The sequence below is a fragment of the Prionailurus bengalensis genome, chromosome A1 (genome assembly GCF_016509475.1).
Source record: "Prionailurus bengalensis isolate Pbe53 chromosome A1, Fcat_Pben_1.1_paternal_pri, whole genome shotgun sequence".
In the NCBI taxonomy this organism is placed as follows: Eukaryota; Metazoa; Chordata; class Mammalia; order Carnivora; family Felidae; genus Prionailurus; species Prionailurus bengalensis.
In genome coordinates this window covers 147690250-147717191 of record NC_057343.1, presented here as the reverse complement: position 1 = coordinate 147717191, position 26942 = coordinate 147690250, and the positions used below count along the sequence as shown (strand labels likewise).

The following is a 26942-nucleotide window of genomic DNA, read 5'->3' as shown; positions in this document are numbered from 1 at the left end:
TGGATCACTTACATTTAAGATAAATATTGATATTGTTGGTTTTGAATCTATCATCTTGGTAATTTTGCTACTCGCTTCTTCTATTCTCCATTCCCTGCCCCCCTCCTTTTTCTTTTTTGGATTAATTTAACATTAAAAATTTTTCAGGGCATCTGGCTGGCTCAGTCAGTAGAGCATGACTCTTAATCTCAGAGTTGTGAATTCCAACCCCACATTGGGTGTATAGATTGCTTAAGTTCTTTCTTTGAGCCACTCTCTCCTCCCCACACCCCTCCCCTCTCTTCCCCTATCCTCACACCTCTCCTCTCGTCTCCTCTCTTCTTCTCTTTTCTCTCCTCTCCAACATTCTGCCCTGTGATCTCTGACTTCATTGGATTTCCAGAACTCTGGGCTCTATCCCCTCATCTCAAGTTTTCCAGTGGCATCGATGTAGACTCCATCATCCTGCACTGTAGCATGGAAACTTTCTTTTGGCAATAACCTCGGACAATCACACACAAAGCACATTTTGAGTGCTGTTTTTTCTATATTTTGTCCATTTTCCTTTTAGTTATTTTAGACAAGAGGTTATAGATCCTGCCCCTCTTACTCCATCTTTATCAGAAGCAGAAGTTCTACATGGTTTTATTTTCATCTTTTGCTTTTCTTTATTTTTGTAGTTTTTCTAAAGTAATACACATATGCATAAATAGAAACTTATGATAATAAAAATATATGACTTATTTTAATAAAGTAGACAGGACAGTACTAAAGGATTTACTTAGTTATTAATCATACTAACATGCTTGAATATCTAACAAATAGTTACATAAATGGTTTTCAAATTATATCAGGTACTTTTCCCTGAGTGGAGAAAAGGCAAACAAATATCATAATTTAAGAGAGGAAAATGGGGCGAAATCTTGAAAAAAATGGACTTGTGGCTCTTGTCGCAATATCAAACTCATATTAATAACCCTAAAATGCTACAATTGTACTGATGAAAATACCATTAACTTGGCTCTAAATAGAAGTTGCCCAACATTTTTCTTATTCTAGGTTCCAATGTGTTCCCTCAATATTTTTTCATAAACCTTTTAGTCCCCATTTGCAGATGTTTCTCTCATGACCAAATAGTTAATGAGAATTCCAAGGCCTAAATGCTCTACTTTGAATTACATCTTTCACTTTTCCCAAACTCAGATTCATCACACTACTAAAAACCTGTTTCTACATCTGTGACTTTGGCTTTTATGATCTCCTTGGGTGGCTCGTTTATTCCTGGCATTTCTAAACCTCAAATGATGAAGGAATTTTTCTGAAAAATAAGTATCAGATTCTTAACTATGAATGTCTTGGGCTTTTAAGGGCAAAAAGAAAAGACCAAGGTATTTTCAAAATGATTGTCCTTTGCATTATATCCAAGTAGATATGACCAAGGACTAGTGCCAGGAATGTGTTCCATGCAGTCTTTCTTCTCAAGTAAGCTGAAGATTGCTTCCTCAATCAGTTCAAACTTCTGGGTGGTCTCTTAACAAATAGTTCTTTGAAGAAAATAGTGAACAAATAATACTGCAAATGTAAAATAATATTAGTTATTTAACTTTGAAACTAAGGAAGGATGAATTTTAATGTTTTATGTTTATTAATATAGAATTTCCTATCTCTGACTTTTAAGAGGGAAAACTCTATGTAAATCCAGTGGAAGAAAAAAGTTTAAAGATGCATATATATTTGGACTTAGAATTAACTGAGTGTAATTGTGTGTGTGTGTGTGTGTGTGTGTGTGTAAACTACTTGGTTTTATTATTTTTATGTGGAAATAGATGCCTACATGCATACTACATTCTATATTAAAATCAGCATACAATAAATTTAGAATATCTAAGGATATTTGGCAAATAAATAACTTCTTCCATTTCTGAGAAAAATTGCTCCATTACTTGACCTTAGTTTGCATATTTGATTCTACTTTCAGGTCTGAAGTCACCCCATGTGTTCTACAGATACCATCCACCCTCTGTCCCCCCCGATTACAGCCTGCCCTAGGCAAAACACTAAAGTAGTTGAAGTAGGTTTTTGTCAGCACTTCATTCTTCCAAAGTCTCCTTTTTCCTTTTTACACTTCTTGGCTGGACAGTGAAAAATAAATTGTATTTCCGTTTTGAGGACATTTATTGCCCAAAAAATAACCATTTGGGCAGCTGTTCCCTCCAGAGAAACATAAGACAGGCTGACAATATTAGTAATCGTCACTACTCAAATACCCATAACTGTGGTTTTCATTACTACACTGGCTTTGTCTACCTAACAGTTTGACAATGAAAAGAGTCACCATTTAGGCTCAGAATATTCAGTTAGAGACTTGGCTAAATCCAGTGACTCCAAACCCTCCCCACCATCCACCCCAAACAGAAAAGGTGGCCAAATTAATTCTGTCATGAAAAAAGAAAATCTTATATAAATGGGGGCCTAATAATTAGAATGATTGGATGGACTGAGAAAACTCCAATAAAGTAGACTTTATCTGTACCTGTTGTAGACTTTGCAAGTCCTCCAGGCAAGCTCATTTTAAATGGCATTTTTGTCTGTACCAACACAGTGTCTGTACTAAGAATTGTACATAAGCGTGAATAAGTTCCCCCATGGGGCTGATAGGCTTCATCTTCTATTGGCCAAATGGGCACCAGTGAGCAAATGAATATTGTCTGGCCTTCAGCTCAGTTTTCTTAGTTTAAGGCTTTATTCGTAGAATTATTAGTAGCTATTTCTCATTGTACATAAGCAGAAAGTGATAGAAGTTTTCTGCCTCTGTCCACTATTGCCCTGAATGCATCATCTTACAGCGTTATTGTCTCCTCAGTCTATACTAATGTCTCCCATTTAAATAACATTTCCTCAAATATCCATTTTCCAAAGTAAAAAAAAAAAAAAAAAAAAAGATTCAAACCTGCCCGCATTTGGCAAATACTATCCCAGGAAATTATCCACAATCGTGGGCGCCCACAAAAGAGGTCAACAACCATTTGCTTTTCATGTGCATTTAATTATTGGAGAGAATTTGATTTGCCAATTATGGTAGTATTTTAAAGCAACTTCATTTTACAATTAAGAATGAAGACTTCTTAAAGTGGGGACTATGCCAGTGATTTCATGCCAGATCCATTGTGGATATTGAAAAGTTTAACTGGTGAAGAGAACCAAATAAAGAATGGCAGGAACTATTCTGCTATATAGAGATAAACATAGCCTGTGCCTCAGAAAAGGCAGCCAAGGTGGATGGTGTGATTCAGTGGTCACTGGGATGACTTCCTGAGCAAAATATTTCTCCCACTGCCTAAAATGTTCACTATGGAAGATAAAAATCAAAGGCATTGTTCAAGAAGCAAGAGACCAACAGAAGACTAAAGGCAAAGGAAATACTGGATTTAAGGGTAGAGAGGGTCAGAAAATAGCTATCACTTGAGTCAGGGATGGCAGGTCTGAGGAGAGAGCCTTGAAATGTAAATCCATGAATAGGTAAAATGTCTCAGACATCAGGGTATTCTAGAAAGAGGAAGAAGAAAGAAAAGAAACAAAGGAAAGAATTGAGGGATATGAGAACACATTTTCTTCATCCCATTTGGCTTATTTTGTGACTAGAAATTCTTGTCTATCCAGTATTTGTTTCTTAATGAAACCAAGGGGGTAAAAACAGCCTTTTGATGTGTCAGTTGAAGAGCAGTAATGGGGAATGTTCTTATAAATGCACTTCCATAATTTAGATATTGTAACACCAAAGAACAAAAATACAAAGTTAATCAATTCTCCTGATACTTTCTTTTTTTTTTCATTATCCATATTAAAGAGTAGGATGTCCTAAAATATTAAAATTGACAGATAACTTACACAATAGTCTGAAGACATTCTTCCAGCCTGCATGCTGGAGATTCAAGGGCTGATAATACAATAAGGGCAATGGAGTTACATTCTAGTTGGGGAAACTGAGCATCTAATCACATTAGTGTCACATCCAATGCAATCCAATGGGATTTCAAGAGGTCATTGCTGGTTTGGATTCCATAATGGTAAGATATTTGGGGCTATGGATTGCATTTTATATGCTTACTTCTAAAACATTGTTGAATAAATGCTTTGAATACTATGCCAGTGAGTAGATATTTATTCTGTCATTCTGCAGGAGACTAAACAGAAATTTATGCTTTTGCTGAACAGGGTATTTTGCAAAGATGTGCCTAAAGTATCACTAAAAATGCAAATTTTGGGCAAGGGTTCCTTAAATGAGGGGCAAGCCCTTCCTCTCAATGGGAGAAACAGCAGATGCATCCTTAGGCCATTCGCTACATACTGAGAGAATATTTGCCAATTGTGCAGTTTTTAAAAAATTGATTTTGACTGGACTAGATCATTGAGGTTAATGATTCAGTGAGATCATTGTCTTTTCCTCTGTGTGTGTGTGTGTATGTGGGTGTGGGTGTGTTTTGCTTTTTAATAACTAGTTGCCCTTGTTATGCCAGTTATGTTGAAGTCCTTTCAGTAGTTTCAAGTACATTTCCTCTTTTGCATATATTTTAAAATACCTGTCACATTGACTATCTTAACTTACAAACAGCCAACTTAACCTATTAGCTTTTTTTTTCTCTAATGGAATTTTTACAGAATGAAATTCTTCCCTTGAAAATCAGGAATGAAAAAACAAAAACAACAACACACCCTCCCAGATGTGGAGAAAATAAACCTTATCCTGCTTTGAACTTCCTGAAATTTAATTGACCTTCTTTTGTTTTGTGTCACTTTGCACCCCACCTGTTTTACTCTCCTCTCCCACCCTTTGGCCTGGCAGTGTAGATTCAAGGACTTTCCTGAATCGACATGCTGAGTCTCTGAAATGGCTGGGATGGCGTGAGGGGTGGGGCCTGTGCCTGTGTTGGCACTGGATTTGCTGCACTACATTTTTAGTCAGCATCAGCAGAATGAAGAGGTGACATGGTTGCTTCAGAATTCATTGCTAGAAATTACCACCTGAAGTCCGACCACACTGAGCCTTTTTATTTCGTTGCTGCTCTTGCTATTACCAACTCAGATGAGAATTAAAGTACGTGGCTTTCACTATCTTTGCCTCTCATATAAGCCAAGGGAGGGTTCTAGAAGCTGTGCAGGAAGAGACCGACAGAGTTCAGAACCCCTCACTAAGGTGATTATATTGGACAGACTGGTCTTGTTCCCTATGCTACCTTTTCACCACTCATAACCGCTGCTTCTTTGTTTTCCTGGTCATGTCTTTCCCTTTTTAACACAGAGGTCAGATAATCAAGCAAGGAGTTGGCCAGAGGGCATGATTCTTAAGTAAATTTTAAATTAGCAGGTAGGAGGAAATGAGATAGAAAATTTGGCCTCAAGTCCTGTTCTTTCCTTTCCTGTTCTTCCCCCTATTTGACTGCATTTTACATCCCTAATTTTTGTCTGACTCTGCCTTCACTGGAGGTACAACTTCAGACAATCTCCAAAGTACCAGTGTGAAGAAATAAAATGGGAAATACTGACGAAATATTGGCTCACTCACACTAAGCTTTCAGAGGCTTATGCTATGTTTATTTTCCACCAGTGTGAGAATACTCTATCAAGAAGATGGCTGAAGGATTGGTGACAGAGGTAGAGGAGGTGGGCAGTTAGCAACGAGAGCCTGTGTAAATGCTTCAGTAACTTTTATGCTTTATGTTCTTCCACAAACGGACTACAAAAACTTGTGTGGACATACTTGAGAGAAGGCATGGGAAGACGTAGGCCCTGGGCCAAAAGTGGTCTTTTATGTTAGATTATGTGCTTCAAATGAGCAGCAAACATGCAAGATATGCCCATGGCAGGTTGAGATTGAGGTAAGCGAGAAAGGATCGTAGCAATCCACACAAGCAATGGAGTAACTGAGTTACTCTGGTAACTAGTTAACTCTGGATCACCCTTACATCAGCTGTAAGTACTGAATAATTCATTCGTTATTATTCACGTACACTCAGAGGAAACTCACACGATGCTAGGAGTATCTTTATAAAATATCATAAAATTCTGAAATCCAGTTTTTGTACTCAGTGGGGCTTAAACTTCTGTAACATTAACATGGAATCACTTTGAGGTGGTTCATTAATCATTTGAAAATTTTATGATTGTTTCATGTGTATAAAATGGGATGATTGTTTCAATAGGTTAGTTGTGTGTATGTGTGCGTGTGTGTTATGTCTCATATCAAGAAGGCTAAAACATATGGTTGTGTAGGTTGTGTACTGTACAACACTGGGGGTTGCCATCCATTCTGCAGTGCACAGTGCAACACCAATGCCCCCTGAACTCCCAGTGGGTCCCAGGGGATATCATGGTAGATAGTTTCTACCCTTCTGGAGCTTGCATTCCAGTAATTACGCACCCATGCAATGGCGTATATTCTGCTCTTGAATCCCACACAATATTCAGAGAACTACTTTCAAGTATGTGGCTTGACACTCTTTTGATATAACCCAGTATGAAAATGTATTAAATTTTTGGTGTGCTCTGTGACTACACTGATGTTGAACGTAGAGTAACATCTGGGTGAATCTGGCATTTCGGAACAGTAAGTGAAACCCAATACTAAAAGTTAGCCTAATAGGCTTTGAAATGTTTACATCATACTTTTGTAAAACACTAGAAATCTTTGGAAAGTGTGTTATGGATGCATCTTCCTTAGTCAATAGAACACGACACGTGTAAGAAAATCCCTGTTTGTGATGCGCTCTAGCAGTTATATTTTTAGGGTATTAATTTGAGATATGTAAAGATAAACTAAGCCACTTGCAGTGGTGGTGAGGATTTGGTTAGAAAACCGGCTGGCATCAAGAAAAATGCAAATTAGCGTGCCGTGCAAGGCCTTCTTGCCCGTGCCCTGGATGCCTGTCCAACCACGCGCCAGCTTATCCACATCGCTATTCTGATTATCCTATTCTGCAGTCACGCGGGGCTTCGTGCAACCGTTCAGCGCCCCAACGCCTCTCCCAGCTCATTTCCTTTGTGCGTGCTATTCTGACAGACAGCAACATCCTCTGCCCCCTTCTCTATCTCCTTGTCTTGCAGATTCAGCTGTGCCATCATCCTCTTTGTGAAACCACGCCTGTCCCCTCCCAGGCTGGTTTAGGTGCCTGCCAAGGCTGCTGCGTCCTACAACTCCAGAGGGTGCCCATCCCATTGCATTCTGGGGAGCCCTTCCTCTTTCTCCAACAGTATCCCGAGTCATCTCTATGCACTTAGCATTCTGCTCCGTGCTACTTCTTTGCAGCCTCCCTGAAGGGTGACTTTGGGATCTGAAGCCTTATTTCTACTTGCCTGGCATAAAGTGGTGCTTAGTGGATAATTACGTGAATTGTGGCTTCGTATGGCACAGTACATAATTTAGGGGCCCTTAAGCTATGTAAAGCTGGGTTTTCCCTCTCTGGATCTGCTCAGATTGTTCACTTAGCCTATCTGGTGGGTTTTTCTTGGTTGTGATTTCTGTACTTCAAGTCATTTCTCCCATTTCCAGTGGCTGTTGCTGCCGGCCGCCTTTTTCAGGTGTCCATTAGCACGAAGGAGCACTGCTCCTTCTCTTCCAGCGGCTGGGTTTTTCCTCTCCTTCTCCTCCTCCTCCGCCCTCCTCTTTCTCTTCCTCCTCTTCCCCTTCTTCTCTCTCTCATCTCCCCAGTTCCCCATTCCCCTCTTGCTTCTCTTCTCTTCTTCTGTTCTCTTCTCTTCTCCTGTTCTTTTCGTAGGCTTCTCATTGGTAGGGGCTTTGGCACTTTAAAAGACTGCTTACAAAAGCACACTTTTCTAGAACCCAATCTCTGAATCAGCCCTGGACATTTTATTGCCCATGACATTTGTAGCTTTAGTGGTCCTCTCGGTATTTGTTCTGTAGCATGCACTACAAATTATTTTCAGGTGTGCAGTTATTACCAACATCTGAGCACAGTGACTGAGAGCTGTGTATGTGCTGTTTTTGGACAGCAGTTTCTTTTTTGAAGAGTTGTGCAAATGTTACCATTTCTCTTGCTTTCTAGGTACTGTGTATTCTCAGGATCACATTTCATCACCGAGGTATAAATACATCTGCATACCTGCTAAAGTTAACGAGGTAAAAGAGATTACTCATAGGTCCTTAGTACACAAATAATTCTCAACTGTCATTTGCTCAACATTGATGAGAATTTGGGACTTTTATGTTCGTGGAATGAATGCTGCTTTCTATGAAAATTATGGAAGAGTAAAAAACATAGTTTTTATAGTTGTTCCTTTCCTCTGAACTTTGGCAAAACCCACCCAGGAACAAAGGCACCTCTCCTAGGCTCTCACTTGCAGGGACTTGAGACCCTCCATTAACATTTACAAAGCCACGGTCACATTTGAAATGGAAAAGACCCTGAGAAACTTAGCATTGGTAACTCCAGTGGTGGGAATTTGGAGCCAGGTCGAAAGGAAGGGTCTGTGGAAGGGGTGGGGGTGGTAATTTTATGGTGTTCAAGGACACTGAAAACCTTTGAGATTCAGGTGTACATGTTTTCCTTACTTCTTGCGAGAATACAACTCACTTTTATGTTTTATACTCATAGATGATTATTTGGTTCTAAGTCAAAGGGAAGCCTAATACATACTACAAAAGTTTTAACTGATATTATTATTTATAAAAGAAAGTTATAAATTATGTAGATATTTTTAGAGTCTAGAGTAGTCAGTTCTAAGTGACTAAGTCAGTGCTTCAGCGCCTACAAAGAAGATTATTTAATGATTTTAGTTGCTTTCAGAATGAACAAATTCCTCAGCTAAAGAAGATGTAAATGAGGATAATTTTGTTTTAAAAGCTTAAAAAATACTTTCAAAGATTACTATAACTTAAAAACCTATCAAGATGAATTCTTAGGCTGTATCTTGCATCATAAAATCAATTTGGAAACTTAATTTAATGAGCTTAACTGTCGATATTTGCCAAGTTAATTGAAGAATATTGTATTCTCCCTTTTTGTGCAGTGTAGACACAGCCTTTTGGGCTGGAACAAGCTTTGTTACTCATAAGCCAATGAACTGAATTCTGATGAGAATTGTGCTTTGACGTAGGATGTGAACCAATACTAAACCTGCCTCAGGGTCTTGGAAGAGACCTTAAAAGTGGCAGCCAAAAGAGGTGGGGACTGCACCAAGCAAGAAGGAGACAGAAGTTTCTGCTGCAAACGATCATTAATGGATTTTTTTGTTTTTGTCATGACTTAGTACAATCAGATACCTCAGTAAATCATCGATCATAAAGTTCTTCCTTGTATTTAGTAAAAAATCAGAATTGACATACATTTAAAATCTTTCTACACCTTCTCAGAGTCTGATCACCGTAAAAAATATATGTGAGTTGCCTGATTCTTGTTGTTTGTCAACTATTTTAGAATTAGATGTGGGATGCTGTGATGAGTTTAGAGTTGGGTTTTGCATTGTGTAGAAAACTTGTGACTGTTACATCTGTGATGCCACCAAAGCTGTCTTGTAGATGATGTGCAGTTGTATTTTTAGATCCAGTGTTAATATAATGTTTAACTGAGAGATGTTGAAATTTTTGAGCTTTTAAAGAAATGCTAAGATTTTAAATGAAACGGAGTCCTAAAATATTGTTTTGCTACCTCAATTAGACATACTTTCAAAGATAGTTTAATTGAAAGTGATGTTATGATGAGTTTTTTACCCATATAAACCCTGCTTCTAAATATTTTATTTAAAAATTTTTCTTTCAAATTCTAAGGCCTGTGGACGTTTGCATCCAATTACTAGTATTCGTGTGAGCTAGATTCTAAACTCGTTTTTATGTAACCTACACTTAAAAGCAGTTCTAACATTTTTCAATTTTATTCATATTTGCACATTAAAGTATTAAAAAGGGAGTTACTTTCCATGGTTTTAAGATGATGTAAATGAGTAATAAAAAATGGAAGTGGTTTTATTTTATGTGCTATTGTCTGTTTTTGGATTTGTTATTTGTTAGGACAAAATGAGGTAGCAATCTAAATTCTTAATCTTTTATATATATATTGATTCTTTTATAATGTTTTATAGTGTTTATATGTCTACATTGTTGGTTAAAGGGCTCCTTTCAATCTCTTTTAAATGCTGTGTTTAATTAAGTTCTATTTGAATTGCCGTTCACTAGGGAATCTGTCTACCTTTGTAGAGTTCTTAATTTAGTGCCAAATTCCTAGTTCCATGTTCAAAAATCATTTACTGTTACTGATAATGACAATAAGTCATTTGATTTCACACATTAAGAAAAAAATATTTTTGAAGTCTAATTTTCTATTACTCAACGTGTAAGTTGTTGATGCTACTGAGATTTTTGATCATGGAATCAAAGAGGAATGAATTATAAAATGAAGTCTTTCTTGCACAAGTGTGCCTAACAAGAATACTCTTTAGAGCATGCTTATTCACTCTACAGAGAAAGCTTTTTTTTTCTCCCCAGAACGATGCTAACATAGGTACATGCTTTAGTGTTTGGTTTTTGAAGAAATTACTCTAGGTTAGAAATGAAGAAAATTTTAGTGAAATTTTTATTTTAGTCAAAATTTAGCATGTGGACTTACTATTTCTGTAATATCACTATTATAATGTCAATATAATGCAGCATTTAGCCTAGTAAACAATAAAGAAACTATGAGATGGCCTGAGAAGTGGCAGCAACATTAATTTATATTCTAACAAACTGAATTATCTTTTAAGAATTGTTCATGATGTGATTTGATTTTTGACCATTTTCTTTATGTGTAATGATAGGAAATGAATATTTTCCTCTGTATTCCATGAAGGATGCACTTTTAAGAACAAGCAATATAATATTCATATCAAATATACTCTGATTTTTAATGTTCTATGGTAAAATTATGGTTTTCAGGGCAGCAAAAGTAGGATCCATTCGCCAAAGATAAATAGAAGGGAAGAGAAGAGATTTTCTTTTAGCATCGCCATCATCAAAATGTATTTTTGTTAATATGTTAACAATGTACTTATTGACTTCCTCTACTAAGAACTGTCTGGTTAAGAAACAAACTATTAATTATAGAAGACATGTTCCTGCCTGAACCTGAAAACTTAGAAACCTCATGTAAAGGAAAGCTTTTGAGTAGACAGTGAGAACACCTGCAGATAGTATGTAGCCAGAGCTGGCAAAAATACACTAAAGCTACTGTGCAATTTCTTCTACACTCTAGGGCTTTGAAACCATAAGTCTTCTTGTCCACCTATCATACCATTTTTTTTCTCCAACAAACTGTGAATTATATGCTAACAGTAGAACCAGAATATTAGAATATATTGGCAGCATGTCTGTGATTTCCTTTGAATGACCAGAAAGGAGGGTCTTACTGACTGTCCATATAAATGTGCGGAGAAACACATTTTTAAGTGTGTAATTTCAGAATGAATAGGTGTGTCTGTGTCCACATGCCATCCCACCCATATGATGTGGCTACACATGCAAAAGTCACTAAGAACATACGATCACGAGAAAGTCATCTTTTACTGTAGTTACAATGTACATTCTTTCCTTCCTGTCACGTGAGTGAATTTTGACAACTACCTGTCCTGTGGTATTAACCCACTTGGAGAGATTCTTGGGTGAAGAGGACACACTACAACATTGGAGAGCCATAGTTTACTCTGCTTACTCTTTTCATAGAAGAAAAATGAGTCAAATAAGATGTAAAATAAATATAAAATACTATATTATATCTATAAATCCATCTCCAACCTCAATATGAGCTGGGATAGATAACACAATTCCAAAGGAAGGTATTGCATGCCAATAAACTTTGAATGACATGTTTGCAACTTTTAAGTATTACTTTCAGTTTAGGGTTTTACATAGTTTATGACCTAGACATATCAGAATCCTGCTACATGTGCTTCATTCATTTATTCATCCAGCAATGCCAGACTGTTACTCAGAAACAAGTTCTTAAACTTATTAATATGTGTATGCACTGCTTCCTCCACACCCCCTAGATATTCAACAAAAGCTTGCAGAATTGAACACTATAAACATCAAATACAGTTCCTACTTTTATTCATGCACGCCTTGTTTCAATTTATTTGGGAAAACCTATCAGCAAACAAAACCACTGTAGAACTCTCATAAAAATGGTTTGGGGGAAGTCTAACTCTTAGCTCAAGAATTATTTAAAGCAGTTTCAGGTGGGTCAATGAACAGCTTGAGCAAATGCACTTTGATTAAGTGAAGGGATGCTGAGTTTGTCCCAAACTCCATCAATATTCTCTCAGAGAGAGCTGGCAAAGAATAACCAGCCAAAAGCAGTAAGTGAATTGAATTGGCTATTTAAACAAGTATTATTGATATCATCCCTTTAAAAATCCATGAATTTGTTTGCTGAGGAGGACAGTCCTAAAATGCAATATAAGTAGATTGGAGGAGGGCCTGATCTCTCCAGTAGGAAAAAAATTACAGAAAAACAATAATAAAAATGTGTATAAAGCATTGACATTTGTCATCAGCTGTTCCAATTGATGGATAAAGAACTTGACCCCTTCAAAGCAGCTGCATGACTTCTCTCAGGGTCACATAACTAGATAGTGGCAGAGCAAGGAATGAAACTAAATTCTGCCTTCCCTTTTTTACCCTTCTACCCTATCTCCCCATCTGCCTAGAAGAGCTCCAATTTACACGCTACTGTTTTTCCGTGTAATTATAGTTTTCCTGTACATTCTATGCCCTGCTTTGTATGATAAATCAGATGACTGTGTCAAATATCGAATAATATGATAAATATAATAAAATATAGGAAGAAGAGAAGAGTGGAGAGGTAGGGTAAGATTTATATTCAATGAATGGAGAAATAGAAGTAGAGAGGAGAAACAAGAAGAGATAAAACAATGATGGAAAATGTAGAGAAAAATTGGAAATAAAGTAGGTGATTTCAAACTACAGAGGAAGAAAAAGAAGTAACTAATACATTTTAAGACGCAAGTTATTCTGAGAGTCATGAGGATCCTAGGAAGCAACAGACTGACCACGACCAGATTAGAAAGTGACCATGGCTGGCCGTCTAATTCAGGGCATCATAAATGCTCTTTAGCTTCTCCAACAGCTTGTGCTTTCATATAACAATGCAAGATGACAGGCGAAAATGCCACGTTCACTTGAAGTTTATATAGACTCACTCCCTGAGGGGAGTTGTATCATTGAACAAAGATTTCTTTTTTTTTTTTCAATTATGGCTTTTCTCTTGAGCAATGGGTATATTCCAAGCAGTTCTGCATTCTACTGCCCCCATGTGTGCAATAAATCTCAGGGCTTAGGTAAAAATCCAAGTGTTCCTCTGCACACTGAAAAACTCGAACGCATCATTAGGGTCAATTCATTAGCCATCTTTGGGTCAAAGGTCTGGATACTGGATTGCACCTATGTGTAGAGTCAAAACAGAAAACAAGGGTGCCTGGGTGGCTCAGTCAGTTAGGCATCTGACTTCGGCTCAGGTCATGATCTCAGTTTTGTGAGTTTGAGCCCTGTGTCAGGCTCTGTGCTGACAGCTCAGAGCCTGGGGCCTGTTTCACACCCTCTCTCTCTCTCTCTCTCTCTCTCTGCCCCTCTCCCACTCATACTCTGTGTCTCTCTGTCTGTCAAAAATAAACATTAAAAAAAATTTTTAAAAGCAGAAAACAAGGCCAACCAACAACAGTAAAACAACAGAGAAACTGACATAAGGTTATTCTTTTTTTAAAAAAAATTGCTCAACACACAAAAAATATACAATTTGAGAAGTCTACAACTCTTAATTCCATGAAATAAAGGCCATTTCTAATACCAAAAGGGTAAAAGAAAAAAAAAAAAGGTTACTTCAAAAAAGAACTAATTTTTTAATGGATTAACGTTACCTAATGAAAAATTACACTTTTGGAGTCCCTTCTCTTTTGTTTTTCTTTCTTTTTTTTTTCATTGACCAAGTTTTACCACTGACGAAGTTTGAAGAAACACTGATCATAAACCCTCTTCTGCCTGTAACTAGATCAGATTTAAAAGATACCGAAGAGGAAAAGATTCCATCTATTTCGAAGTAATTCTGTCAAAGGAGATTCTTAGTCAATCTTTAGCAACCTTTATATTGATTCTTGTAATTTCTAAACTAAGTTTCAAGTACTAAACTGAAACCTGGTTTACTTCATTAAGTTCTCAGTGGAGAAGAAGTAACTTTTACCATTCTCCATATAATAATAAGTGTAACTCTTTACACAGTATTAAACTCTCCTCAGTCTCAGCTGCTTTAGTCCTCATAGCTGTTTCTCCCAGATTCAATTTTCCATTCATTCTTCCTCTTGGCACAGGGAGGTTCTGGGTGCTGGGTGTGCAGTGAGAAAAGCATTCATACTGTGCACTCAAACATGTCTTGTGCAAACAGGACTGGGATTAAGTGCTACTCCTATAACCCAGTGAGAAAGGGATGAAAGACAGCATTCCAACCTGTGTGAACTGTAAGAGATCTGGGAGACCTGACTGGGAGAGTTGAAGGCCTTTCTCAAGGCACAAAGGACAGACGCCGTGAGTGGCGCTGGAGAGTGCAAGCCAGAGCTCGGGGGTCAGACTGCCCAGATCCCCAGTTTCTCGTTTTATGTGCTTGGGACTCCACCACTCCGACTCTGGTTCTGTAACTGTAAAATGTGTATAATAACACAATTCTTCAACTGCATTGTTTTGAGAAATAATAATTAAATGGGTTCAGGAAATGTGTGGCATAGGCCTCTTGGCACAGAAAACAGCACCCATGCCTTCCATTGGGTTTTATTAACCTACTACCTCATATAGTAATTTTATTTTTTATTTTCTTAAACTGAAGTAGAGTTGACACACAGTGTTACATTAGCTTCAGGTGTACAAGAGTGATTTGACAAGCCTATACGTTACCTTGTGTCACAGTGTAGCTACCATCGTAACACAAATTTTAGCAGTGTTTAAGAAATAGCAATTGGCGGGCGCCTGGGTGGCTCAGTCGGTTAAGCGTCCGACTTCAACTCAGGTCATGATCTCGCGGTCCGTGAGTTCAAGCCCCGCGTCAGGCTCTCTGCTGACAGCTCAGAGCCTGGAGCCTGTTTCCAATTCTGTGTCTCCCTCTCTCTCTGACCCTCCCCCGTTCATGCTCTGTCTCTCTCTGTCTCAAAAATAAAAAAAAATTAAAAAAAAGAAATAGCAATTGGCCACTTTGCTATTAGACTACTGGTATTGGTATATCTATACTTGTATCAAACTACTAGACTTCTATGTTGACCACACTATCTTGCTTCCGAATAGCGGTTTAATTATCACCAAAGCAGCACTGGAAAATTACAGCCCTATCCTATGTCTTTGACCAAGAACACAGGCATTTCTGTTTGAACCCATCTTGAAGCTGGCTGCAGCATCAGGCAGCCAGGCTTGGTCAGCTATAAAAAGAGACGTCAATGGTGTGAGCTGCAGGTGAACTGAGTGCTAATTCAAGGTTGGTAAATAGGTGGTGGTATAAAGGTCCCCTAGATTTCCTAAATTTTACTCATATCAAAAACTGAAACTTTTTACCTAACACACCTGGATATTCAGAGAAAATGTTGTTACAAAATGCAAATAAGCAGGATTCAATTCATTCCCTCACATGACCGCCTGCTACCTCCAAGGCATCCTTCTCCACTGAGCACCAGCACGCAGGCCTCTGGCACAGCCCTTGTGCTCTAGGAAACGCACCCTAGGACCTCACGTCACAGTGCAGTTGGCTTCGACACCTGAACACTGTGGCCCTAAAGTTCGTTCTAGGGGACCTTAGCATGTCATAGTCCCACGCTATCCTGCCTGGAGTGCGTTAACACCAGTGAGGGTGCTTGAAAGTGTGCACCGACCCACGCCTGTATTTGAATCAAAAATCACTGAAGATGTGCCATATCCTTGTTAAAATGAAGATGGTGTGTGTGTCAGTGTGTGTGTGTGTGTGTGTGTGTGTACACACGTGAGCACCAAGGCAGTGTTTGTGGCCCTAGGTTGGTATCACAAGTGAGGCAGGGCACAGTCATATTACAAAAACTGCCATCTGACTTCTCATCTATAAGCTGTGGAAAAAAAAAGTTTATATTCACATATAACACAAATTAAGGTTTTCAGAGCTTGGTAGGTTCAAGTTAAAGAGGCTAAATAAAAAAGGCAATAAAACAAATAACAAGTTTCACTTTCAGAGCAACAAGCGTAGCTCAGGGTAGGGGTTGCTTTTGCTTGAAAGCAAATACAACTTACTAGATGTGTGACCTTCAGCAAGGTAACTGTCCGTGTTAGGAAAAATGGAAATTTTGGTCTCACAGTCTCAAGGCATTGTAGGTACCGTGCTTAGCATAGCACTTGGCAAATAGTAGACATTCAATTAAAAGGAACTGCTGTTGTTATTATTATTATTGTTATTATTATTTATACCCCTCACCCCACCTGGGATGTTTGCATTTTAAAATTGAGCTGTTGGACAATGAATATGTTAATTCAATGGAAAGAACCTCCAGTGATACAATTTCTAATTCTCTGGTATGGAATTAAAGGAGATGCACAAATTTGTGTGGAATATGCTTTAAGTAGAAGTGAATAAAAATGAGGATGACTGTAGGTCTAGGATGTACAACTGTAACAGTGTGCATGTGTATGTGTGTGTGTGTGTGTGTGCATAAATTCTGCTGTAAATGACCACGCAAATGTGGAAATTAACATAGCAAATTCTCTGCTTCTGCTCATCTGATCCCTCACTTAGAATTTTTCTGCTCTTTAAGTGATGAAATTATATATGTTTTCCTCCCACTCCCTCTTCAACATCTCCCTGTCCTTTAAAAAAAAAAAACTTTTTAAATGTTTGTTTATTTTTGAAGGAGAGAGACAGAGTGTGAGTGGGGGGGAGGGGCAGAGAGAGAGGGAGACACAGCATGTGAAGCAGGCTCCAGGCTCTGAGCTGTCAGCACAGAGCCTAACACGGGGCTCGAACTCTCAAACCTTGAGATCATGACCTGAAACAAAGTCGATGCTTAACCACCTGAGCCACCCAGGTGGCCCCACATTTCCCTCTCCTTTGATTCCTGTAGCAGGGAGAGAGCCCATGATACCTCTTGTGTTGGTTTCCCCACTGTCTTATGCTTGAGTATGGAATTGTCCCCATTATATTCCAAATTCGAAAAGATCACTTTTATTATGTGTCTTCACCCAAAGTACAGTTGTGGGCTGAAAAGAGGTAATATTTGTTAATAATATTCCTATGGACAAAAGTCAGTATCTTCAAAAACGTAATCATTTCTGGGGCATCTGGGTGGCTCAGTTGGTTAAGTGTCCGACTTCGGCTCAAGTCATGATCTCGCGGTTTGTGAGCTCAGGCCCCGCATCGGGCTCTGTGCTGACAGCTCAGAGCCTGGAGCCTGCTTCGGATTCTGTCTCCCTCTTTCTCTACCCCTGCTCCACGCATGCTCTGTGTGTGTCTCGCTGTCTCAAAAATTAATATTTTTAAAATTAAAAAAACAACAACAAGCATTTCCAAAAAACCCTCAGAGACACAGTCAAGTGAACTTCAGAAAATAAGATGAGCAAATCAAATAACATTTTAAAAGTGACACCCTCAGTGTCCTGGAAAAGTAAGTTTCTTCATTTGCTCATCCACTGTCTTCTTTCTGTGTCATAAGGAAGAGAAAGAAAAGGGTTCAAGCTAACATGAAAGACTGAAGCCACAGGCACCACAGCAATGCCCAGTGTTAGGAGAACGCAAAGAGGGATTTCTGTCCCAGGAGAGACGGGGACGCCTGTGTCTCGTGTGTCATCAGGCTCTGGAGTCAAGGCAGGCCTGCAAGGACCTCCAGGAACAGACTCAGCGCTCTGTAATGAGTATTCCAGGGAGTCAGGCTTTCCTGGAAGAAACAAATTAGTGTGAGAAGCCAGTACTGTGCAATTTCAGTTTTAAAAATAGCCAAGTGTTGTTAAGGCTGCGATGTGCATGGGAAAAAAAAGAAAGCCCTTGTTACTATCTGCCTCGGCTTTCACATGGAAACAGAGGAGCTACACTCAAATTCTTCCCTGGCAGCTATTGCCAAGGTCATAAGGTTTGTATCACTTGGAGTCACTTTTTGGCCCTTCCAATGACAACGTTTGGGGGCATTGTGTCCCCTTTGATCAAATTGGTCTCGCAGTAAAGAACAGCCAAGTGAGGGCTCTGCCTCTTTCACTTAGGACCAGGGCTGTGCTTAGCTGTCGTCTCAGCCCTTCATTTGCATAATTGCCCTGGGAGGCTGGCAGGGACGCTCCCTGCAGCCGTGCCTCTGCTGACTGCAGAGACCCCACCTGGCACTCTAAGTTGGTGCGTCAGCATTTTAGGGAGGAATGAATGAAAAATCAATCAGGATGACTGCAGTGGTACCATGCACAACTCTAACCTAGTTTGTCCATAATCTTCAACTCTTCACCATCGACCCAAGCAGTGTTTAAGATGGTAAGTGAATCTGTAATAAATGTGCTGCTTTTACTTAATCAGGGATTTTTGTTTGTTTGTTTCTTCTTCTTCTTCTTCTTCTTCTTCTTCTTCTTCTTCTTCTTCTTCTTTAGAACAAGCAAATCCAACTTGCTTAGGAATCCACATGTAAAATGAATGACGATGTCAAGTTTCATGCAAATATTTTTCATTTGCTCCGGTTTAAGATTCAGTTTCTAATTAGACCCGGTGATACTCACGTGCAGGGCAGCTATGTCAGATGGTGGTTTTGTTAAGTAATACTTCAAATTCAGAGATCAAAATAATTTTTAAAGTCTTTTTATATCCTTGCCATATCTTTTTGTAACTAACTGTAACTCTTTATATCAAAACAATACTGATTTACATCTCTAGATTTACAATTCTGCAAAGATAGAGTTAAACACTATTTGGACTCTGGCTGCATAAGGGAAACTGGAATTGTTCAAAGCTGCAGTCTTCAGCTCCCAAAGACAGCTACAGCAACTTTCTGAACAGATTGGGTTAAATATTTTTACAGACCCATTCTATGATGATAAGGCGGTAATAAGTTGTGCAGTGCAACACTCCAAAGGGTTCCAAATCTCACAAGCCTCTTTGTATGTGATGCTCTCACAGTGAAGAAGATTCTTTGGGTTATAAAGATGATGAAGAGTCTACTTCTCCTGGTGCTGATTTCAATCTGCTGGGCCGATCATCATTCAGACAACTATACTCTAGATCATGACAGAGTTATTCACATCCAAGGTAAGAAAACGCAGGTTCTCATGAAAGTCAAATTAATTTCAAGTTACTTGGAGTTGGGGTGCTTGGTTGGTGTTTCTTAATTTTAGCTCTGCTGCATTGGCTTTTTCTTTTCCTTTCTGTTAATTGGTGAACATGCTTTTCTGGTTTTTGAACGCTATTGCATTACAGTAAAGAATTGAGGACAATTAAAGCAGAATGGCTTAGGAATGTCCAACCGCAAGGGGCTGATGCAATTTGTTCAGGGCTTTTTACTACGGTTGGTGTCTTCCAAGTAGAATGAAGGGAATAAAGTTTATTTAAATGTAAGCGAAAGGAGGGAGAAATAGGAAGTAAAACTCACAATGGAACGTCATTCTGTTCGAATAATCATTAAGAAAAACCATGTGAAAATGAAAGTGGGACAAGCTAAGGTTCAGGAAAGAGTAACTCACTTTACGACAATCTCCTCTGGCAAAGCTTTAGTTCCCATAGACCAATGTGTTGCTCCTGCATATTTTGCAGCTCAGCTGAATCCTAAGCTTGAGAGCTGTAGCAGGATTTAAGGCTGCAGTAGAATGCAGCTGTTTCCTCAGTCCCAGCTTCAGACGAGGGACATCCTGCACTAAGAAAGCCGACAGACTTATGCAATAAGAAAAAGATAGTTTGCAGCTTCTCTCTTTGCCCTTGTAGGCTGAATAATTAAAATAAGAATTATAGACTTTAACAGTTCAAACACATGAAGATATTAATTTTAGATGAGCTTGGTTTGAGGACCAGAGGTATTGTAAGTTTGCTAAGAGACACAAAACATTAAGTTACATCTTCAAGGTCAAAAGCATAGCCTCCAAAAACCGCATCCACTGTTGGAAAGTATGGTTGGTGAAGGTCAAATGCTAGTCTGGCTAGAAGTATTTTCCTGTATTATATTATGACTACACAAATCGAATTCTGAATTTGATGACGTCTAGCTATTTTAGACATCTCTCTTTCAGTTCTCTTTGCTTCCCGCAGCTTTAAGTTTTCCAATGTTGGACCATGAAAAGGAATTATATAATCATAAATTTTACTATGCAAGCTGCTGACTCAGCTGTTCCCTTGAATGTGTATAGTAGAATCCAGGCTGTCTCCCAAAGACTATACGGTATTTACACATAGAGATTTTCTAATGAGGGATAACATCCTTTAACATCTAATCACAGAATTAAATGCAGCCAAAATAGGAATACCTAGTCATTAACAATAGCAGTTTGAAGCGCTCTATAAAATAAATTCTAGCTGTGGTTTCAAGTAATTATTAAATTCCTGTGACATTATGAACTATGTACAAACCATTTAGTCTAAAGTGCACCCAGAGTATGCAAATATTATTTTTAAAACGTGTTAACATGTTAAAAATTACTCTGGGGAGTCTCTAAGACTCAAGTTATCTCAGCAAGGAAAACTTGGTTTGCTCCTGCCTTTCCAACCCATATATTCTGCTGAAATTTAGTGCAAAGGAATTTCTTACACAGGGATCGGAATTATCCAGATCATTTGCATACACTACCCAACTTTTTTAAGTGACCTGGTAGTCCCCCTCATTTTAATTGTAAATTCCTATTCTTAGAAAGTTAGTCACAGCTTTCAAGTAATAACACTCATAGGCCTATACTTTGCTTATGGAAGTTGTTACTGAAAGGTGATTTGGGACAGTATTCTGATGCTAGGTCCATAAGTCAGAATTTATTTTAAAATTGCTCTAAATATTCATCATCATTACTTTTGTTTAATAGAAAGTTTTCTTTTTCCTTTATGATTGTACTCAGATGGAACTTTCATATTTTTCAATCCTTCCAAGAAACACCTCCAGTGGTCTGCCACAATTTCCGTTGTCTTTTACAATACAAAAGTAAAGCAGACAGCAAAATAGATAATCACTGAAGTAGGCAACCTTCATTATTTGCTGAAATACTACATTATTTTCTCACATTTGGAACTGTTATTAATCAAACTTGGCCCAGAAAGGATTCAAGGGAGCTGAAATCCTTGTGAATTTTCTATGAATTTTGCAGTCATATGATTAAATTAGGAATCTAAATCTCAGATTCCTGAACTGGACTGAAGAGCAGTATATGCTTCTCTCAGGGATAGAAAATTGCTCAAGATTCATGTTACTGCAAAAATACTTCTTCTATCTCCCATTTTTCATTAAATATCGATTTTTGTATTCTAAGTTCTCCAGGCCTAAGTAACACCCAGAGGAATAATGCTCATCACCCTCAAATTCTCCTTGGCTGCAATGGTAAAGATGTTCAACACTTTAATACATCCTTGAATCTCATGCATAAGAGTTACCTAATTAATTTTCTGAAGGCTTCCTGCCAATTTTGTTTTAGAAGGTTCTATGGAGATATAGGCACAAAAAAACTTAATCTGGGTTTTTTTTTTAAAAAAGTCAGATTACTAGGAAAAAAAAAAAACAGCAAGGGTAGGTCCCTGTGCAAAGTGTTTCTAGTAAAAAGAATTTTCTGGTGATGAAAAGTCTCCCAGATTCCCATGGGGGGAAACACAGCTTTAAATAAAATTGCACGCATACTAATTTATTCTTTTTTTTCTTGAATCAATTTGGTTACACAAGAAAGCAAATGTCACTTGTTCATAAAGTCTGCTAAAAATGACCAGTCAAGATATTACATTGGCTGTCATACACTGCTCTCAATATAGGAGAGGGCCATTTCCTCAAATACTTGTACAGGAAGAGACAGTTCTCGTTAATGCCTTCTCCATAACCCTCTCAACTAATGGATTATATTCCTCATTTCATAATGTGCCTAGTCAAACAACTTCCAAATCCTTTGAAACTTGAGATCTTTGGGAAGGATTTTGTATGGAAATCCAAAATACACAGAAGCACAATTTTTTAAATATTTGGATCAAGCCCAAAAACTCTTTGTGTAGACTTTCAATGACTAGTAGAAGTTCAGAGATGATGAATATGCTTTTTAAAGTACAAGTCTTAAGACAGAAGAGAAATGTTGTGGTCCTTTTCCCATTGACCAATGTGAAAAGCAAAGCAGGTACAGTTATCCTGAACATGTAACTGTTTGACCGTATCCAGGTCAGAGAGCCAGCACTTCCTGCCTCTGGTGTTCAAGAGAAGGTCTTCTGATGGCAAATTCAAGAGTTTTACCCATTATGCCACTTACTGGCTTTAGCGCTTGGACAATTGATCTCTTCCAGTCTCAGTTATCACATCTAGGAAACTGGGCATGATCACTGATTCCAAAAAGTTTTGTGAGAATTAAATGAGGTAATACATGGAAAAGTGCTTAGTACTGAACCTGGCACACAATAAGCTCCCGCTAGATAATAGTTGTTGTCGTTGTGGTTATTACTTCCTAACCATCATGGAAAACTGGTTTTTATGGGTGGAGGGGATGGGCTAAATGGGTGATGGGGATTAAGGAAGGCACTTGTGATGAACATAAGGTGTTGTATGGAAGTGTTGAATCATTAAATTCTATACCTGAAACTAATATTGCACTGTATGATAATTAGCTGGAATTTAAATAAAAAGTTGAGGGCCGCCTGGATGGCTCACTCAGTTAAGCGCCCTGACTTCAGCTCATGCCATGATCTTGCAGTTCGTGAGTGTGAGCCCCGCATCAGGCTCTGTGCTGACAGCTCAGAGCCTGGAGCCTGCTTTGAATTCTGTGTCTCCCTGTCTCTGTCCTTCCCCAGCTTGTGCTCTGTCTCTCACTGTCTCTCAAAAATAAACAAACATTTAAAATAAATAAATAAATAAATAGTTGTGAAAAAAATAATAAAAATAATAACAGCAGCAGCAGCAACAACAACAACAACAAAACCCTGACTTTTAAATAGAAAAAGGAGCACAAATACCAGTGGAAAACCAGTGGTTATCTTTTCAAATTCATTTGTTAACAGAACCATATCATTACCTTAGCTCTCAGGGAGTAAACATTTTATAAGTTGCCTCTTTGTCCTCCTTAATTTCACAATTTAAGATTTGTTCAACATTGTTAAACATCATCTTATAATTTTTACTTTCCTATGGAAACTGAAGCTTTCCAAACATAAGTAATATTTCCCTCAACATACTTACTAGGTAAACACAGATAAGCTACTTTAAATTTTTTGAAAGAATATTAAAAGGAAAAGATAATGTGTACCAGGAACCCTTGACAGAAATGGACATTCCCACTCATTGTGGTTGGTCCTTCCATTCGCTGTGTGTCCCAAACGACTCCTCTGTTCCAGTTTAATGTGCGTTCCTTTTTGCTAACTAACGTGCCTCCCTTGCCTCATCAGACCGTGAGCTTTGTAATGCCCCAACTGTATAGTAGTGCTTGGCACATAGTAGGTGCTTAACATACGTTTGTTGAAAAACGAGTGAGTGTAATGAGATACTTCCAAATTATTGCTATCGTAATGAACATTTAAGTCCTGTGTCATCCACAGCATTTAGCATATGTGACACTTTACACTATAGGATTGCTTCCATTCTGTAATGTTGGCATAAGTTAAATCATAGTTTATAGAATTTGAGAATTCAAAAGAACTAGTGTAGATCATGTAGATCAATAGCCCATTGTACAAATGAGGAAATCAAGACTCACAGCCTTTACTTGCTTGTCCCAGGTTGCATGGCTGATGAGGGAATTGACTCTCAGCTAATGCCCTCCCTTTCTTCAAATCTGGGCTCATTTCTCACTTTCTTAATGAAATTTCTCTCTCAGCAGCATTCTGCCCCTCCTCGGACACCCCGATCTCTCTCACACCTTCTCTTCCTTTTCTCTGTAGCGCTGATTATCTACCCTACTTATTGTTTTTAACATTTATTCATTTATTTTTGATACACTCAACATGAGCAGGGGAGGGGCAGAGTGAGAGAGAGAGACAGAGAATCTGAAAAAGGCTCCAGGCTCTGAGCTGTCAGCACAGAGCCCAGTGCGGAGCTCGAACCATGAAGCAGGACACGATGCCCTGAGTCGAAGTCAGGTGCTTAAATGACTGAGCCATGCAGGCACCCCTCTACTCTACTTGTTTTTATGTAATTGTATCCATCTGTGCTTCATGTGTCCATCCACTCCACAAGGGTAGACAGGGATCTTCGTCTGATATATCCAGTCACCTGAACCACTACCTGGCACATAGTAGGTGATCAATACATGTTTGTTGAATAAATGCAAGACCAGAATCCAGGTACTTTTTCTAATCCAGCCCTATTAAGTGTTACCAAAGCCATGAGGTGTCTTTCTAGTTCGTGGAATGACAGGCAGTCGATGAGGAGGAGGATTGGGAGTGTGGTAGCAAATTTTGTTTGCTCGTATGCATGGCTCCCATACTGCACACAGCATGTTATGCTCCATGAGAGTCCACCAGAGGCAGGAGGCAGCAATCTTCCTGATGTGTGTAGGCAGCTTTGAAGAGTGTTCGATTTATGTTTGGTCACTGCAGTGCTATCCTGTTCCTTATGTAATATCTGCAGAGTTGGGATCTGGTGGTGCAGAGTGGATCACAATAGGTGGAATGAATTTAATAATGTATGATCACAAACCGTCTGCAGAGCCAAAGTTTAATGTGAGAACGGGATAAGTGTTATTCCAGCTTAATTTTCTCTCTTCCACTTAAAACTCAATTGGACTCTGAGTCTGTCTTGAAAAGTTAAATTAATTCATTTTTGTAGTTTTGAGGCAGAATAATGCTTTTTGGCACAAATTTAAAATCCACAAAGATTAAGTGTATTTTCCAAGTCGCACTTACAGAAATATATATACTATTGATAATTCTATCTAGAAACTACTAGCTATAAAATATCAGCAAAGTTAACCATAAAATTATAAAACTTAGCAACATCATGAGTATTGAATGAACTTTCTGAAATCTATTAGTTTACGATAGGACATAAAGCCAAATACGATAATAAGAACCAACTACATTAAACACAGGCTTATCATTTGGTCAAACTAAGAATATGAATATAATAAATGAGCCATCAAAAGAAGGAAAATAATCATGTACTGCACACAAACGTACATGCACTTAGTGGGGCTGCTATAAGGGAATACCATAAATCGGGTGGCTTATAAATAACAGAAACTTACTTCTCACAGTTCTGGAGGCTGAGAAGTCCAAAATCATAGCACTGGAATATTTGCTGTCTGATGAGAGCTAGCTTCATGATTCACAGAACAAGGTGGAAAAGAACAAGGTAGCCCTCCTGTCTCTTTTCTATAAGGGCACTAATCCCATTCATGAGGACTCATACTCATGACCTAATCACATACTAAAGGTTCTACCTCTACAAATCATTACTCGGGGATCAGTGTTCAACATATGAAAAAAAATGTTTAAGTTTATTTATTTTGAGAGAGAGAAAGTATGAGTGGGGAGGGGCAGAGAGAGGGGGAAAGAGAGAGAATCCCAAGCAGGCTCCACACTATCAGTGTGGAGCTCGATGCAGAGCTCGAACTCATAAACTGTGAGATCATGACCTGAGCCAAAATCAAGAGTCAGATGCTTACTGCCTGAGGCACCCAGCTGTCCTTAACATAGGAATTTTGAGAGCATACAGACATTCCGTCTGTGGCAAGCACCTACTCTTACAGGCATTGGGGACAGAATGATGAACAGAACACACAGTCTTTGTCTTCATGCAGCTTTTCATCCAGTAAGAGGATGAAACAGACATTACTATGAATATAGAACTAAGGACTATGATAACTGATGGAAAAATTATGGAATGCCACAGAGAGAACACCACTACCTGCTATTACTTTTATTTAAACAGAAGCCTTCAAAAAAGTAGTTTCTTTAAATTACAGATAAAAGTCAAACATGGCAACACCTTTCTTCAACTATATAGTCCTGGATACACACACATTGTATAATTATACATATATACATATGTACTCAATGGTCATGAATAGATAAGGCAAGGGATTAAATGATTATAGATTAATATATAATTTCTATAAATTCCTTAATCTTGATTCAGAAATACGTATATTTTCATACCAACTTTGCATCTGCTAGCCCATGCCCTAGCCTTCTCTGCATTTGTGTGTCCTTTTGAGAAAATCTGCAGTCAGGCACTTGATGAACATTGTCCTCTTTCAAGCAAAGCACTGGGTTATTCTCTGAGGAAGGACAGACCATGTCCTCGGTGAGATTACCAACAAAATTATGGCAACAAAAGGTAACCAAAAAAGAACAAAGTAAGTGTTAAACAGAGGTGGAAACATGGAGAAAAGAGTAAAGAGCTACTAAACAAAAAACTCTTATTGTTTAGAACTTTGTATCCATACTCACTAAAGTTTTTATCACTTAGTAGATTTAAACTCATAAAATACATCTTAAGAATATTTCTAAACTTGTTACTGAGTAACCTAGAATGCTGATTCTATGTTATTCTATAAAGCACATTAAAGCAACACATTTTATAATATTTCCAGGTATAAAAACCTACATTTAAAAATCTCTTGGGCCCGCCTGGATGTCTCAGTCGGTTAAGTGTCTGACTTTGGCTCAGGACGTGATCTCACAGTTCGTGGGTTTGAGCCCCATGTCCAGGCTTTGGGCTGACAGCTCAGAGCCTGGAGCCTGCTTCAGATTCAGTGTCTCCCTCTCACTCTGCCCCTCCCCAGTTCTCTCTGTTTCAAAAATAAATAAACATAAAAATTTTTTTTAAATCTCTTCAGGTAGCAACAA

At 38.4% G+C, this 26942-nt stretch overlaps 1 protein-coding gene across 4 annotated transcripts in view; it reads left to right on the top strand.

Moving 5' to 3' along the window:
* Positions 1 to 26942, top strand: part of HAPLN1 (hyaluronan and proteoglycan link protein 1) — a 72985-nt gene that overhangs the window by 19133 nt on the left and 26910 nt on the right. For 2 of the 4 annotated variants that reach the window (XM_043593256.1, XM_043593254.1), the window contains exon 2: positions 19122 to 19250. In XM_043593256.1, coding sequence (XP_043449191.1) covers positions 19148 to 19250 — 103 coding nt within the window. In that variant the 5' untranslated portion in view covers positions 19122 to 19147. Of the gene's footprint in view, positions 1 to 9175; positions 9372 to 18218; positions 18486 to 19121; positions 19251 to 26942 lie in introns of those variants that run through there. The other 2 variants (XM_043593255.1, XM_043593253.1) reach the window with 2 other exon arrangements.